The sequence below is a fragment of the Chelonia mydas genome, chromosome 26 (genome assembly GCF_015237465.2).
Source record: "Chelonia mydas isolate rCheMyd1 chromosome 26, rCheMyd1.pri.v2, whole genome shotgun sequence".
NCBI classification, from domain to species: Eukaryota; Metazoa; Chordata; order Testudines; family Cheloniidae; genus Chelonia; species Chelonia mydas.
This window is the reverse complement of record NC_057859.1, coordinates 14,895,714-14,914,269: the sequence shown is the minus strand read 5'-3', so window position 1 is coordinate 14,914,269 and position 18,556 is coordinate 14,895,714. Positions and strand designations below refer to the sequence as shown.

Sequence of the window (18,556 nt, the reverse complement as noted above, 5' to 3'; positions counted from 1 at the left end):
CAAGGTTGCCCATGCCATTCAACCAGTTATACTACAAACCATCCAAGTGAAGGAGTCACAGACGTGGCTGATCGAAAGAGGGAAAGAACTTTTGCCTGTACACCTAGTCCAGTGGAGTCTGAGGGAACCAGCTTCACAGAGAAGTTGTGAAGTCTCTACTACATGATTTTTGCACCTGAACACCACATGAGAGCAAGTTTTGTAAAAAATGGTTTATCAGTTCCATTTTTGTATAAAACACACGGGAGAAACCTAGCCAATCAACACACGAATTGCTGCCACATGACAAGATACTTTTTGTCAAACTTTGAATCTAAAGAACATACAAATGTTTTCTCATGTCTACAGTCAATTGTCTATGCTCTTCCATTTAACTATTTCTTAAAAAATTCCACATATCCCCATATTTCTTCTGTCCCAGTTACAGTACAATGACAGGGAGGAAGAGGGTTGGTTAAAACTCCTCTCTATGCAGTTTTCTGCTGTCCCTTCTTTCCAATCAGAGACTTATGGATGTGAGGGATTACACCTGCAAAGAGAACAATGGATTAGATTAGTGGTGCACAGGACATTTTTCAGAGTAAGTTCTGTTAGTTCAAAGATTTGTTCATTGTCTGAATAGCTAGAAAGCTTTCAATGTTCTGTTCTAAGTTTTCCACATTTTCTTGTTCTTTGACTATACTAGAATTCCCTGGTAATAATGCACATTCTCCAGTTGTAATTTCATCCCACCCCAATGGATCCCACCTTATCATTTCAATCATAGGTTTGTTGATCCAACAGCCCATTTCTAAGCTGTAAAAGCTAAAACGGAAGTTGTAAGGGTACATAAAACAGACACAATTAAGTAGCCCTCTTCTTACTGCTAAGGCTGATTATGGCTAGGTGTGCAGCTTGAGCAGTGCAGACACTGCACACTCAGCTAGCACAGGCAGAACAGCAGTGCAGATGGGGAGGCACTGCTTAGACCAGTGGAGAACAGGTACGCCAGAACCCTAGAGGACGTATCCAACACGGCTCTCTACATGCGTAAGCAGTACCTCCCACATCTGCACTGCTATTTTCCTGCAGCATACTGTCCTGCCGCCAGAGCCTTTCCCCATGGCAGTGAAAAGTTCAGGCAGCAAGGAAAGGCTCTGGCATCTCCCCACTGCCTTTACTTGCTGCAGCGAAAGGCTCTGGCAAGCTCTGCACTGCCAAAGCCTCTCCTCACTGCCTCCCCCAAGCAGAGCCTTTTACGGCTGTGTGTAGCTACACAGTGCAGAGTGGATGCAGCCTGCTTTTCACTGCAGCACGTAGCTATGTGTACCCTGCACCCCACCAGGTATATCCCAATATTCCACTTATCTCAACAGAACATCCACATAAGGAAAACACAAAGGCATGGATGCAGCAACAGAAGAGTTAAGTAAGACCATTCATTTAAGTCTCAAATTACTGCAGGCTATTTTGTCCAGTATAGAATTACAATGAACTCAATATCGTTATTACACAATATATGAAGAGCACTTCTGTGAAGCTTAGTCTTCTTCCTACCTAGACTACCTACCTCATACAGCCCAGTTCTATCTGTAAGGAAAGTTCCAGTAGTCAGGGTTATAAAGAGGGAGGGTGGAGAGAGAAGGTGCAATCCTAGGATCTTTAATAAAAGTGAAACACCCAGATTTCCCTCAATTTATAGTTACTTTAAGTTTAATGCTCATGGAAGGTGCTGAGTGGATTATCCTCAGAATATGCACTACAAGGAGAGAGTAATTCAGTGACCCATCCAGTCCTCTCTCTCGGAAACTGCCAAATTTCAGTTGCTATGATGTTTAAATGGAAACAGATACAAATCTGGCCAGAATGTCTGCCATTATTGATCTATGTGAAGTAGTGTGACAGAAGAAATTAAAGTGACTTTAACTTATTGTCTGTTACCTTCCTTGCAGTTGGCTGTCCACTTTTGTATCAACCCAATCAGTTACAAAGCCCAACTATACATACCTCCACCAGCAATGGTAGCTTTAATAAGGGAATCCAACTCTTCATCCCCACGAATAGCAAGCTGCAAGTGACGAGGAGTGATACGCTTTACTTTGAGATCCTTGGAGGCATTACCTGCCAACTCCAGCACCTGACAAATTAGGAGGCTATTTTAGTAAGAGTTAGACCTGTTAAAGTTTACAGAAAGCAAAATGTGGGGTCAGCTGGAACATGAAATCATGAACAACTCTCTCTTAGGTACTTAGATGATGCCCATTACTGCAGTATGAGAGTGCCTCAATATCTAAATGTATTTATGCTCACAACACCCCTGTGCAGTAGGGCATTGCTACTATCCCCATTTTACAGATGGGAAATTCAGGCACAGAGACACTAACCAATTTGACCAATGTCACTAAGGGAGTTTGTGGCACAGCAGGGAATCAAATCCAGGTCTCCCAAGTCCTAAGCTAGCACCGTAGCCACTGGACTTTCCTTCCTCTAACCATTCATTGATTCCAAGGCCAAAAGGGACCAATGCGATTACTTAAAATTTTACACCTTATTGCCAGTCTGAATTTGTCTAGCTTCAACTTCTAGCCATTGGATTGTGTTGTCTGCTAGACGGAGGAGCCCATTATGAAATTTGTTCCCCACGTAGGTACTTACAGGCTGCAATCAATTCAACCCTTCACCGTCTTTGTTAAACTAAAATAGTTTGAGCTCCTTAAGTGTGTCACTATAAAGCATGTTTTCTAATCCATTAATCATTCTCATAGGTCTTATCGGAACTCTCTCATTTATCAACACACTCCTTGAATTGTGGATGCCAGATCTGGACGCAGTATTCCAGCAGCAGTAGCAGCACAGTGCCAAGTATGGAGGTAAAACCACCTCTACCCCTCCTTGAGAGTCCCTGGTCTCTGAACTGCTTTAGCCCTTTTGGCCAGTGTTACACTGGGAGCTCATGTTCAAGTGATTATCCAGCATGACCTCCAATTTTGTTCCAGCGTCATTACTTCCCAGGATACAGTCCCCCATCTTGCAAATATAGCCTACACATGCTTTGTTCATGGCACTCACTCACTGTTTAGTTACAATAAAAAAACCTATTCTGGACAAACAAGATATACCTAGGATGGCTTGCCTTTAATATAAGTGGCCTTCATCCATTAGTTATAGATTTAAAGGTCCAATTGTCTTTTAACCAATTATCCAGTGTATTTTTTGCAGTTGACATAGCTTATGGAGAACTAGACTGATCTACTTAGTCAGTTTCACTTTTAAGCTCCTATGCAACATCTCAAATCTGCACAAACAGGTCACAATCAAGTTAAAAAAATCCTTTGTGTTAAAATGAAGTTTATTAGGTTTTTACAAAATAAGAAGCCAAACTTCGTGGGCCTAAACAGATTTTCCAATAGTTTAATCAACTCTTTGCATTTACAGAGTAATGCATTAGATATCACCCAGCTTAACCAACTGGAGGAAAAAAACCCCAACTATTGGCAATATTAAAATCTAAATGACATGCTGCTTAGTTTCTACCACATACATTTGGAAGAAAATTTGAGAGAGAAACTGTTTGCTGCTATTTGTTTAACTTGATTTATCCTAACAAATTACATAAACAGAATTATATCCACCTACCTATCTCTCTATTCTGTCACGTGCAACGTAGTTTTGACAGTGGTTACTTCAAAACCTACCTCAGCAGTGAGATACTCAAGAATTGCAGCACTGTACACTGCAGCAGTAGCACCAACTCGCCCATGACTCGTAGTGCGAGTCTTCAAGTGTCTGTGGATACGACCCACTGGGAACTGAAGTAGAAACATTTGTTAGGCACTTGAGATCAAAGTCTACGCTGAAGCACTAAATTCTTGCCTAATGTTGATTAATGTCTATAATAATCTGGTGTAAGAAATGTAAATGGAGTAAAAACTTACTGAAGTAGAATACTGGATTAACCCCCACAGTGAATACAAATAAATGGCGAGCTTATTTTCAATGGGACTGGCGAGTTTTACATCTCTAAATTTTCCTCAAGAGGGACACCTCTGAAAAGTATGTTAGTTTAAAGTCAGGATTAAGTTACACGGCCTTTACATACTAGTCAGTCAAGTGTCAAATCACATACAGGGTTTGTGTTGTAAGAAGCCAAAATTTTTTAAGAAGCAGATCTGTAGTACTAAAGAGATTACACTGTCAAATCAGCAGAATAATTTACATAAACCATGCAACAGAAGAGTTTTTACTGACTACTGCCAGAACTGTCTGAATTCACTCTACAACCAAGGAAGTTCCAATACAGAAAGTTACATTTTACAATTAAAGTTTTTGGTCACATGGGTGGGAGTGAACTTTAAACGGTACTAAGCAGGCATAGGAACTTATTGAATAGGCACAGCAGACTGTTTGTACTTATCATAGCATATCAGGGTTGGAAGGGACCTCAGGAGGTCATCTAGTCCAACCCCCTGCTCAAAGCAGGGCCAATCCCCAATTTTCGCCCCAAATCCCTAAATGGCCCCCTCAAGGATTGAGCTCACAACCCTGGGTTTAGCAGGCCAATGCTCAAACCACAGAGCTATCCTTCCCCCAATATATAGTGCTGTGTTTCCAAAGTACTCTGGAAGTATCCAAGTTAATCCCAACAACAACCCTATAAGGCTGGTAAGTAACAACAAATATTAATATGACAGACAAAAATTGACACAAGTACTATTTGGGGGCAAATAATACATTCAAGGCTTTTAAAGAAGTCTGATCAATCATTATATTTAGTTACAAATGTGTGATAAATACCAAAAAATTCAGAGTATTGGGAATTGTAAAATTTAACTCATGTTAGAGGGTCAGAGTAGCAGGAAAAAGCATGACTGAAACCTTAGCATTTGATTTTGTAGTTATAAGTATTCATGCAAAATTTCACAATAAAGCTAGAAGTGCATTTCCATTTTCCTTCCACCTCCCCTCCCCCGAACCTGCTCCACAAAAATGAAAGTTTTACTTAACAAGATTAATTATTGTATTCAAATTGTAAACACTAAAGCAATACATAAAGTAATACATGATTTAGCACCACTTTACCTGCAGTCCTGCTCTTTGTGAGCGAGAAACTGCCTTCGCCTTGGCCTTTCCACTGTCCTTTCCAGCCTTGCCACCAGCCTGAATAAAAGAGCAATATTAGAATTAAGAAAGCAAGTGTGTGCACAGAGGACAAAAATCTGCACTGCTTCACCTCACCTCTACCTTCACACTTAAGAATCCAAGAGTCTTACCCTCTTCTGCTCAAACTTGGAAAATTTATCCCAAAAAAGATTGAGGAACATCCCTTTAAAACAAGTCACTTTTGTATACAACAGTTGGATATGCAATGTCTTGAGAGAAACTCCCAAATATGCTTCACTGCAAACTTTCCTCAAGCATCAAGAATTCTCTATATTAAAATACATGAGCATGAAGGCGTGACTATTTAGTTGCACCTAACTTTCCAGGTCTGCCGCTGCTTAAAAATATTTACATAAGAAGCTGTAACCAAACCCACTCAATACATTTATTCCTAGAGCCAGAAAAATTTGAGAACACAGACATGCTATATCACAATAAGTACTTACTTTTGTAATAACAGCTTGTTAGCAGACAAGAATCTTAAGCACTTCTATTCTATTTCAGCTTTCAGAGTAGCAGCCGTGTTAGTCTGTATTCGCAAAAAGAAAAGGAGTACTCGTGGCACCTTAGAGACTAACCAATTTATTTGAGCATAAGCTTTCTTGAGCTACAGCTCACTTCATCTGATGCCTTTAGTGGAAAATACAGTGAGGAGATTTATATACACACAGAACATGAAAAAATGGGTGTTTATGAGCATAAGCTTTCATGAGCTACAGCTATTATACAGCTGTATATGATACATATTATACAGCTATTATGTGCAGATTTTTGAAATATGAGCTATTATATGAAATATATATATTTGAAATATGAGCTATTATACTTCATCGGATGCATTCAGTGGAAAATACAGTTAGGAGATTTATATACACACAGAACATGAAAAAATGGGTGTTATCATACACACTGTAAGGAGAGTGATCACTAGCTCATCTTAAGTGATCACTCTCCTTACAGTGTGCATGATAACACCCATTTTTTCATGTTCTGTGTGTATATAAATCTCCTAACTGTATTTTCCACTGAATGCATCCGATGAAGTATAATAGCACATATTTCAAATATATATATATTTCATATAATAGCTCATATTTCAAAAATCTGCACATAATAGCTGTATAATATGTATCATATACAACTGTATAATAGCTGTATGCTCATATAAATTGGTTAGTCTCTAAGGTACCACTAGTACTCCTTTTCTATTTCAGCTGTAATTTTCCACAATGAATTTTCATGAATTAGTTGATCACCTAATGGATATTCTTACCTGAACCATTTTATTTGGCTGAATAGGTGATTTTACCTGACAATCCCAAGAAATCTAGAGACTAATCCAACCCCCTCCAGTTTTTGTTATACCAAACTGTTCACCATGCAATTATGTTGATAAATTACCAGAGGTGTAGAACTGGGGTGGTGGTGGTGAAAATTCACAGATTCCAAGCTGATTCCAAGGATCATCTAGTCTGAGCTCCTATTAACAGGCCATAGAACTTCCTCAAAATTTCTAGAGCATATCTTGATTTAAAAATAGTCTGTGATGGACAATCCATCCCAACTCTTGATAAGTTATTCCAATGATTAATTGCTCTCAGTTAAACATTTACACCTTATTTTCAATCTGTATTTGTCTAGCTTCAACTTCCGGCCATTGGATTGTGTTAGACCTTTCTCTGCTACACTGATGAGCCTGTTATCAAGTATGTGTTCCCCATGTAGGTACTTAACAGACTAATCATGTCACCCCTTAACCTTCTCTTTGTTAAACTAAATAGATTGAGATCCTTGAGTCTATCACTATGAAGCATGTTTTCTAATCCTTTAATCATTCTCCTGGCTCTTCTCTGATCGCTCTCCAATTTATCTCATTGAATTGTGCACATCAAAGCTGAATAAAGTATACCAGCAGCGGTCACATTAGTGCCAAATACAGAGGTGAAATAACCTCTCTACTCCTACTTGAGATTCCCGATTAGTCCTTCTGGTCACAGCACTGGACTGGAAGCAGATTATCCACCATTATCACCCTACATCTTTTTCACAGATACTGCTTCCTATGGTAGAGTCCCCCCACTTATAAGTACAGCCTACATCTTTGTTCCTAGATGTATACATTTAGGCATTAAAACGCCCATTGTTTGCTTGTGCCCATCTCATAGAACTGTCTGGATTGCTTGGTATCTTCATTATTTACCACTCTCGCAAACTGTGTCATCTGCAAGTTTTATCAGGGATGATTTTATGTTTTCTTCCATGCCATTAATAAAAAATGTTAATAGCATAGGGCCAAGAACCGATACCTGCAGGATCCTACTAGAAACACACCAGTTCAGTGATGAATACCCATTTGAGAGAAGGTGCATCTCCTACCCCTGCACACACCACATATAGCCAGATGTTAACCTTTTTAGCAAAGTCATCCAACCCTACTAAAATAATGCTTTCTTCTGCCAATGTTGTGAACCAGATTCACTTGTAGCGTGGATGCAGTGTGGCCTACCGGATAGAGAACTGAACTGGGACTCCAGACAGGAGACAAGGTTCTATTTCTGCTCTGCCACTGGCCTAGTGTGTGACTATGGGCAAGTCACTTCACCTCTATGCCTGAGTTTCACCATCTTCAAAATGGAGATAATGTTTACCTCCTTTATAGAGTGCTCTGAGATCGACTGATGAAGATATGCATTATTGGGTTGAAAGAGTAGTTTTGATATTCCTGGCTCTTTTGGAAAGCCATGAACATGCAACTTTCGATTCACCTACGATTTCCCTCCTCCTCCGTTAAGCCACTTTTCAAAACAGGAACATTGTTCCCGCTTAAAGAAAAATATCTACCTCCACACTAAGGAAACCCACTACCTAACCATCTTTAGCTTTCAACAGCAGCTAAGATAAATTAAAGTGTTGAACAACATATATCCTTAAATTTAGTGTAATACTCCCAAAACTAGACAGGTCTATAAGTGTAAAGTGTCATCTCATCAACTTGCGCATGCCTGGCAGACTGCCTAATAACTGTCTAAAATCTCAACCACTTCTTTCACTCCCAACACTGAATTACAAAATACAATAGTACTTATTACCTGCCAGGGAAAACTACTGTCTTGACATAGTCCCACCTCTCCCAGACCCAGTTATGATGTACTGGGTGCAACATTTCTTTCCCACTACCCTTTAATATATTTGGGCAGTTTATCAATTTAAATGAAACATCACCAACCAGAAATCTAAGCAAGCTGTAAATATCTGAACCCTATATCTACCGCAACTATCCTTGCCAATTTACATTAAAAAAATCATTGCATCACAGTCTTCACAAAGTGTTGTCAAATCCATACAGGTAAATAGATTGAAAAAGGGTCTCTTCCCCTTGCGTGTCCCTGTCCCCCTATTTTTCTTCCATTACTACTTGTAACATTAGTAGGTAAAAAGTTTTCTAACAGAAGTATGATTTTTAAGTTGTGTCCCTTTAAGACTAGTCCTCCTACTTTTATTTCCTTATAAAAGGCATGATACATTTTTATTTCCTGTTGCCACCCAACAGTTCCATTATTTTCCAGGAGGTGGAAACATTTAAAAAATGCAGGGCAGGGTTTCTATATAATAAACTACTTGCACAGCTACAGTTTAGACTAGATCAGCTTTATCTACTCAAGGTGGGGGAGGGGGGAGAAAAAAAAAAAGTCACAGATGACTTTGTATACTGATTTATTAATCTTCGAGTCCCAATTGCTACTGTCAGAAAAATGAGTAAAAACAGAACAGAAAGTTCTTTCAGAGAGATTTATAGGAAAGGTACGAGTAAATTTGCTATTTGGGACTACTGATTTCAAGGATTACCCTCTTGTCACCCTAAAGTAGTAAAGTTAGGGTTAGGGAAACTGACGAATCCCCCTAAACCAGGCTTTTAATAGAAACATCCCTGAAACTTACCATGCAATGACTGCCACTGCCCCATAATTAGCGTAATTTCCCTTTGATCTCATCTCTTCATATATGTACACATCAGATTTTTTTTATATGTAATGAAATGTAAACTCCACTTTTCTGTGAGCTGCACAACATTATGGGGCTATTAACAAATGAACAAAGAGGGGATTTACAAGTTTCCCCACAAACTCCTAAAGAAAACTAAATTAAGTCTTCCATACACATGGACTCAAGTGATAATGGAAGTAATTGTGGAGTCAGTTAATAACTGTAGATAGGACTGGATAGAATGTTTCTTGACTAGGAATTGCTAAGGATTAACTGGCCAAAAACTAAAACATTCAGAAATATTAAGTTCCGCTAAAATTGGGAAGATTGCAGCTGGCCCAGAATTTCCACTGGCATTGTACCATATTACTACAGTGGGGAAACAGCTTCACAATGAAGTAAAGAGAACATATTATAGTAGTCTAACCAGAACCTTCAAGCCATACGTTGAAGTGGAGAGTGCTCTGACCTGAGTGCCACTTTCAGATAGCTACTATTTGAAAGCAGCACTCAGGTCAGAGCACCCTCCACTTCACCGTATGGCTTGAAGGTTCTGGTTAGACTACTTGTTAAAGAGGACTAAGGAATACAGATGGAGTTAAAAAACTGGATGACATTTTCCATTCAACATTCCATATCCACAGAGGGAAAGAGAACTCCCTGACCAAGATAGAGCTTAAAGTTTATATAGCTAATGTCTATGCAGACTACATTAAAGGGTCATTACCAGCTTGAAATCTAGCCTATTTAAGAAATTATTAGAAGTCCCCCCACTAATTTTTGATACTTAAAAATATTTTTACACACACACACACACACAGGATCAGGAAAGACAAAAAACAAAACCTGCATAAAAGGGAAAAGGACTATACAAAGAAAACAGTAAAAGTGACCAGAGCACAAAACTCAGACAAAATCTGAGGGTTTGTTTTTTTTTAAACTGACGTTATCTAGATATCTTGGGTACTTATATGGCCCAATCTATCATATCTGTGAGCCTCACAATCTTTAATGTATTTATGAGGTAGCAAAGTACTAGTCTCTCCATTTTACAGATTGGGAACGATGGCACAGAGACTAAATGACTATCAGAGGTCACACAGGAAGCCTCTGGTAGAGCTGGGAATTGAACCATGGTTCCAGAGACCTAAGCTAGTGTCCTAACTAGTGGGTCAGTCTTTCTCTACCCCTTAAAAAAAATGTATCCTGCTCAAGCAGAGATCTCTTGGAGACAAAACACGATCAACACAACAATGGCTTACATTAAACATGCATAGTATTTGGTGATTAACATGTGAGAAGCACCACTGTTTAAGCAAGTGCAAAGTCTTCACACCTGTGTATAGTAATTTGGTGGTTTAACAAATACTGTACCTGCTCCAGATGTTACAGTGTTAGGCAAGTTAAGCTAGTTTAAAGACTGAAAAGGTTAAGAAGAGAAGCTGTGTTTGGAAACTCTCATATTTGAGCGACTGTTGCCACACACATGCATTGTATGTTAGGCCAGGTCTATGCTACCAGCACTTTGGCAACATAGCCATAACACCAAAGCACTCCTAGTGTTTATGCTGCTTAAGAACATAAGAATGGCCATAATGGGTCAGACCAGTGGCCCATCAAGCCTGGTATCCTGTCTTCCGACAGTGGTCGGTGCCAGTGCTTCAGAGGGCAATTATCGAGCAACCCATCCTGTCATCCACTCCCAGCTTCTGGCCATCACTGGTTTAGAGATACACACAACATGGGGTTGCATCCTATCTCAGCTAATGGATACCCTCCATGGACTTATGGACCTACCCTCTATGAACTTCTCATTCTTTTTTGAGCCCAAGTTATACTTTTGGTCTTCAAAACATCCTCTGGCAAAGAGTTCCATAAGTTGACTGTGCATTGTGTGAAGTACTTATGTTTGTTGTAAGCCTGCTGCCTATTAATTTCATTGGGTGACACCTGGTTCTTGTGTTACGTGAAGGGGTAAATAACACTTCCCTATTCACTTTCTCCACACCATTCATGATTTTATAGACCTCTATTTGCAAAAAGAAAAGGAGTACTTGTGGCACCTTAGAGACTAACCAATTTATTTGAGCATAAGCTTTCGTGAGCTACAGCTCACTTCATCGGATGCATACCGTGGAAAGTGTAGAAGATCTTTTTATACACACAAAGCATGAAAAAATACCTCCCCCCACCCCACTCTCCTGCTGGTAATAGCTTATCTAAAGTGACCACTCTCCTTTCAATGTGTATGATAATCAAGGTGGGCCATTTCCAGCACAAATTCAGGGTTTAACAAGAACGTCTGGGCGGGGTGGTGTGGGGGTAGGAAAAAACAAGGGGAAATAGGTTACCTTGCATAATGACTTAGGCTTGAATAGAGACTGGGAGTGGCTAAGTTAATTGTATCCAATTTGCAAATGAATAAGATTTATTTACGTAAAAGAATAAAATGGACACATCTCAGATGTCAAGAACTATAACATTCATAAACCAGTCGGAGAACACTTCAATCTCTCTGGTCACGCGATTACAGACATGAAAGTTGCGATATTACAACAAAAAAACTTCAAATCCAGACTCCAGCGAGAAACTGTGGAATTGGAATTCATTTGCAAATTGGATACAATTAACTTAGCCACTCCCAGTCTCTATTCAAGCCTAAGTCATTATGCAAGGTAACCTATTTCCCCTTGTTTTTTCCTACCCCCACACCACCCCGCCCAGACGTTCTTGTTAAACCCTGAATTTGTGCTGGAAATGGCCCACCTTGATTATCATACACATTGAAAGGAGAGTGGTCACTTTAGATAAGCTATTACCAGCAGGAGAGTGGGGTGGGGGGAGGTATTTTTTCATGCTTTGTGTGTATAAAAAGATCTTCTACACTTTCCACGGTATGCATCCGATGAAGTGAGCTGTAGCTCACGAAAGCTTATGCTCAAATAAATTGGTTAGTCTCTAAGGTGCCACAAGTACTCCTTTTCTTTTTGCGAATACAGACTAACACGGCTGTTACTCATAGACCTCTATTGTATCCCCTCCCTCCCTTAATCATCTCTTTTCTAAGCCGAACAGTCCCAGTTTCTCTTAACTCTCCTCATATGGATGCTATTCCATACCCCTAGTCATTTTTGTTGACCTCTCTGTACCTTTTCCAATTCTAATGGATCTTTTTTGAGATGGGGGCCCAGACATGCACACAGTATTCAAGGTATGAATGGACCATGGATTTATATGGTGGCATGATATTTTTCTCTCTCTTTCCTAATGGTTGCTAATATTGTTAGCTTTGACTGCTGCACACTGAGTGGGTGTTTTCAGAGAACTATTCACGATGACTCCAAGATCTCTTTCTTGAATGCTAACAGCTCATTTAGACCCCATCACTTTGTATGTACAGTCTGGATGTTTTCCAATGTACATCATTTTGCATTTATCAACATAAAAATTTCATTGCCATTTTGTTTCCTAGTCACCCAGTTTTGTGAGATCCCTTTGTAAGTCTTTACAGTCAGCTTTGGACTTTACTACCTTGAGTAATTTTGTATCCTCTGCAAGCTTTGCCAACCCCTTATTTCAGATAATTTATGAATAAGCTGAACAGCACTTGTCCCAGTAGAGATCTTGGAGGGACCCTGCTATTTACCTCTCCACTGTGAAAACAGACCATTTATTCCTATCCTTTGTTGTAACCAGATCCATGAGAGGACCTTCCCTCTTAGCCCATGACTGCTTACTTTGTTTAAGAGCCTTTGGTGAGGGACCTTGTCAAAGGCTTTCTGAAAGTCCAAGTACACTATATCTGCTGAAAGAAAAGGAGTACTTGTGGCACCTTAGAGACTAACCAATTTATTTGAGCATAAGCATCCGATGAAGTGAGCTGTAGTCTCTAAGGTGCCACAAGTACTCCTTTTCTTTTTGCGAATACAGACTAACATGGCTGTTACTCTAAAATATATCTGCTGGATCACTCATGTCCATATACTTACTGACACTCTCAAACCACTCCAACAGATTGGGGAGATATGATTTCCCTTGACAAAAACCACATTGACTCTTCCAACATACCATGTTCATCTATGTGTCTGATCATTCTGTTCTTTACTATAGTTTCAACCAATTAGCTTGGTACTGAAGTTAGGCTTACCAACCTCTAATTGTCAGGATCGTCTTTGAAGCCTCTTTAAAAAAGAAAAATCAGTATTACAGTAGCTATCCTCCAGTCTCCTGGTACAGAGGCTGATTTAAGCGATAGCTTACACAACACAAGTAGTAGTCCTGCAATTTCATATTGAGGTCTTTCAGAACTCTTAGGGTGAATACCATCCAATACTGGTGACTTATTGTTTAATTTATCAATTTATTCCTAAACCTCTTCTACTGACAGCTCAGTCTGTGACATTTCCTCAGAACTGTCACCTAAAAAGAATGGCTCAGATGTGGGAATCTCCCAGACATCCTCTGCTGTGAAGACTGGTGCAAAGAATTTATTTAGCTTCTCCGCAACGGCCTTGTCTTCTTTGAGTGCTCCTTCAGCTTATAGTGGAAAGGCTGCTTTTGCCTGTACAACTTATTCCAGACCCCACACAAGAGCAAAATAAGTTATACCAACAAAGGTGCAATTCTGCCAGGACATCTATGTCAGTGAGAGATCACAACTCTTCATACCCCTGACCAATTTAGCTGTGCCAGCAAGAGTGTAGTATAGTCCTGACCTATTTTACTATAGAAGAGGACAAATGTATATAAAAATCAGTAAAGTTTTCAGAGCGTCAGTGCTCTCTAATCCTGACCACTAGTCATTCTTCTGGCAAAGAATGACTAAATGAGACTTTGTTCCAAAACAGTCAGTTCTATCCCTTAAAGAAAAAGGCCACTGATTATAAATTGTCTAAATTAGCTATCCAAACTATAACATTTTCAAAACAGTTTACCTGTCATAGATTTGCCATTTACATGCCTGTGAAGGTGGCTGTTTTCGGTTTAATATCAAATAGTACTGAGTCAGCTTTACCATTAGAAAGGACCAGAAATCAAAATTTCAAAAGTTTGTTGTAAGACTTTTTAGTTAATCCTTTGAAACCAATTTCTGTTGCTTTCTAGTAGAGAAGCTCAACCTCTATTCTAGTTTTCATAAAATTGTCAAGATGGCAGGTTCTTGTCTGCTCATTAGTGTGTACTATATTTGGCATGTGAAATCAACTCGTCAAAAAAAATCCACTAGGTCATTCTGAATACATCCCTTGACATCTGACATTTTTTAGGGCACAAATAAGGCTCCACCACCCATCTATCTTGGGCTACACTTTGCATGACCGCTATGCGAAGTTCCATAAGTTCTCGCTCTAAGTAGCATCCAGAGGGATTCTTTCAGTTGGCTCCTTTACCTACAAGATTTATCCTACTCACCATAGGCGCTCAAACGGCACACGGGATTTGGAATGGACATGGGTTGGCCAGAGAGGGTTGAAACTTTGCAGAAGTTCAAGACATACAATAGCTTTGAGGAATAAGACTAAGATAGAATATAGCAAGTTTCAGATATAATACTTCCACTTGGGTCTTGCAGTTTCTGAGCAGAAGAGCAATGATTTGTCTAAAAAAGTCTCTTGTTTCATCAGTGAAGCTGCATTTAAGGAGCCCAACCAACGAGCAAGCAAACTGTCTTTGCTCTGCTTGGTTTCTGAGTGCCAATCCACAGCAAAGATTCAGGAGCATAGCTGATAATTCCACCTCTATTTAAGTGTACAGAGAACATGTAATAGCCATAGAGCTGTTCTATCAGAATGAGTACACCACCTGGTTGCTGAGGTTGTTCACCAGGATTTGAATCTTAGGCAGTTAAGTCACACCTCCATCACTCAAGGTTGTCTGCAGAATCAAGATGACTATAACATTGGACCAAGTTTTCTTCATTATCATAGTGAGACTTTACTTTTTTGAAATCTAATTTCTACAGAAACAACAAAATACCTCTCAAGGGAATCTCACTATAAGCCACAGGTAAACAAATGCTTGAGCAGGATTTGCCTACCTTAGTAATTTACACTTTGTAATTAAAACAGTTCTTTGTACTGGCATTTTCCTTTAGTACAGGTTGCAAGCCAAGCTTGCCGTTACCATACCCACAGCCCAGGAGCAATGACTTGGAAAGTAACCTCAGTACTAAGCATAAGTGACAATTACTATCATTAGGCTAATTTAAAGTACTTAGATGGTGGAATTCAAGAGGACTAATGATATTTTCCTATTCAGGAGAGCAAAAAGACTTTCGCTTTTGGATTTAGAAATTTACATTTTTCTTGCAATCTTAATGGAGTTGTAATTAAGATGTTTTATTGTTTAATTTAAACGTCTCCTGTGCAGGATCACTGTTCAGCACAACTCTGGAAACAATGTTTGCTGAGTGAAGCTGATGTTCCAGCAGAGACAGAACACAGTGGTTTTTTCCCCCTCTTTCAGTTCAAGAAAGTTGTTTGGTTTAAAAGAATTTTCAACTATTATGTGTTGTCTTAGTAGATTCCATATAACTCCTTACCTGCACAGCCACATTCTAGCATTTAAAGAGGAAAAAAAACACCCCCCCTGCAAAACGATCAAATTTTAGCCCTAATCTTATGTGACAATTACTTTAAGTCTCAGAGTGAGTCATCTGAGCGTGTTTTATTTCTGCTTTTATACATTTTGAAGAAAGAGGAAGAGTCTCAGTACTAAGTGTTATTTTCTTAAGCAATAAATCTAGATATTCAGTCTTTTCTAGCCACCATTCTAAACTTCCTCGGGTTATTTAGGCACTGCCATGGGTGAAGTTTGATGTGCAATAAATATTTTAGTGTCTTGTGACACTATGGGGCTCTCTTACCCTATTGATATTACGTATTAAGTCCAAGATAAGGACTAGGCAAATAAATATCAGCACTTCTCTGGGAACCAGTGAATCTTTCCAGATCAATGGCCACCCCAAGGAAAGCAGCATTTAAAATCTGGTAAATCCCTGTATTCTACCACCATCATGATTATGCTACTAGAAAATATTCCTAGAATATGCTGCTACATTTAACCTGATGTTGTGTTTATAATATTGCTTGTTTACAACATAGTAGCAGTGCCTCACTTAATTTGACACTGCATTTAATAATACAATTTGTTAATCATTTGCCAAAAGCTAGGAGATGAGATCATCATACAAAATTAAACTCAAGGACAATTTCTTAAACCTTGCAAAGCACTCCTACTTTAACCCTTACAATTACATCCCTTTGCTTTGGGTCAGGAAAGGCCATACGCATAAAAGGGAAAATGCCCATAAAATACAGCCTGTAGAGAGCTCCTTGAGACTATTTTGATTAATAATGAAATCTGCAATTAAAAAATGAATTTTCAGTTCTCAAGACAGAAGCAAATATGGCGATGTGCATTTTTATTTAATTAAGTCTATACAATCTAGGTGCAGTTCTCAAGCTTCTGCACGTTCCCAATGTGATCTTGTTCAAAGTTATTCCTGCCATAAGTGTGCAAAACCCTGTATAAACATTAATGTCAACACTCCCATGAGGCTGGTAAGTACTATCCCCATTTTACAGATGTGAAAATGGTTGTAGTTTCCATGAGTTCGAAATTCAAGGTCACAAGTTCGCAACAGAACAGTCTTCCCTCACCATCCTGTGCTCATTTGTCCAGATTCTGTACGACTTAATGGGGTTACAGCTTTCGTTAAGAGCCATCACTGAACTGTAATTTGACAGTGAGAAGATCATCAGTGGAGTACAGAATAATTTCTAGACATGAGTTAATATCTAAACTTGAATACTGTGGTCTAATAACTTTGAGCAATGACATCCTGCTCGTGCTATCATGGTCCCGGACCCATGGGTTTCACTACCTTAGGCAAAAATATAACTCAGACTTTTCTAGCATTACCTATTCCATTAAAGGAAGACAATGTTTAACTGCAGAAGACAGTTAAAAATGGTTAGTTTCTTCCAAGACCCTCAATCCAGAAAAAGTTTCAAGGAAGTTACCTTAAGACTATTTACAACCAACGCAATTTCAAAGCCACATGTGGTAGAAAGCAAACTTTTTGAAAAAGCATAATTCATGTATAAGAGAATCAAGTAAACTTTATTTATGCAATCTCCCTCTTGAGTTGGCTCCTGGAAGCCTGATCAGAGAGGGCCGTGCAGTTATTAATTAGCGATCACATACAGCTTTGCAGCCAGAGATTTGCAAAGAGAGCAGGCATCGCTACTATCTCAAGGGAGAGGACACAAAAATAAGCTTGTCCGAAGGTTCTTTTCTACCCTAAGTTCCCTGTGTATCACGTGCCGTTTTGAAAATCTTCAGATTACTTCCTACAACCTCCTTCGAGCCTGGAGTCCTTGGGGCAGTTACCGCTTCCGCCGCGGGGAAAGAGCGGTCCCAGCCCCCTGCCCGCTGGGGTTGCACGGCCGGGAGCCGCTGAAACACCAGGTGACGGTCGCAGGGCTCGACGGGGGTGGGTCACCGCAGCCCGGCTGCGCGGTCTGACAGCCGAGGGCAGGGCCGCTGCCCGGGGGGGTCACCAGCCCGCCGCCCCCGGCCGGCTCCCCAGCGCCAGGAGCGCACCCGCTCCCCCCGGGCGGCGCGCGGCCCGGCTGCTTTGGAGACGCTTCCGCGGGACGCGGGCCCCACTCGCCTGCCTAGGAGTCCCGAGGCGCCCGGCGCGATCGCGGCCCGAGGCAGCCGGAGGGGGGCGGCTCGGCCGCCCCGCGCGACCCCGCCACGGGAGCGAGGGCAGGGGCGCTCCCCGCCTAAGGGACCCCGCGGAGCCAGGTGCCCTCTCTCAGCGCTGCTGCTTTGGAACCGGGCGCAGGCACCCGGCACTTCCCGCCAACAGGAGCCCGTCCGGGTCGGCCGCCGGCCCCATCCCTCACCATGGTTTCGCCGCTGCCGTGTGAGGTCCGGTCCCGATTCCGCCGCGTTGGAGCCGCCTCAGGAGCCGCGAGACAATAAACCGCCTGAGCGCGAGGAGGGAGCCTGGCCTGCCGCGGCCGCTCCAAGCCAATCAGGCCGCCCCATGCTAGTTTGAACCTCCCGCTCTGACCAATCCCGCCATCGCTTCTTGCCTCCTCGGCTAGCTGGCCCCGCCCCGCGGCCCGTTTAACGGCTGTTTTTCCTTTGCACACGGCACGCAGGGGCGAGGGAAGTGAGGCCGAGGGGGCTCGGCGTGGGAGGGAGGAATGGGAGAGTGACGTGACCAGTGGCCAATAATAGCAGCAAAACAGTCGTCGGAAGGCGGGGCTACACGAATGACTGCTCTCGCAGCCAATGGAAAGAACAGAAAGTTTCCCGCCCATTCTCTCCCCTTCCCCCAACTTGTTTGTTTGCGCTCGGAAAAAATGGAGGCTGAGGTTCCGGGCGGAGTCTCCTCCCCGGCCGCCCACGTAGAAGAGCG

General features: G+C 41.0%; 1 protein-coding gene across 1 annotated transcript; it reads right to left on the bottom strand.

The window, feature by feature from the left end:
• Nucleotides 1-197: 197 nt before the first annotated feature.
• Nucleotides 198-18,473, bottom strand: LOC102947484 (histone H2A.Y). Its single transcript, XM_037886359.1, has 5 exons — nucleotides 18,036-18,473; nucleotides 5,059-5,136; nucleotides 3,675-3,788; nucleotides 1,987-2,116; nucleotides 198-529 (listed from the first exon to the last, which is right to left on the bottom strand). The coding sequence occupies exons 1-5, from the start codon at nucleotides 18,456-18,458 to the stop codon at nucleotides 468-470; spliced, it is 807 nt and encodes a 268-aa protein (XP_037742287.1). The 5' UTR covers nucleotides 18,459-18,473; the 3' UTR covers nucleotides 198-467.
• Between the last annotated feature and the right edge of the window lie 83 nt (nucleotides 18,474-18,556).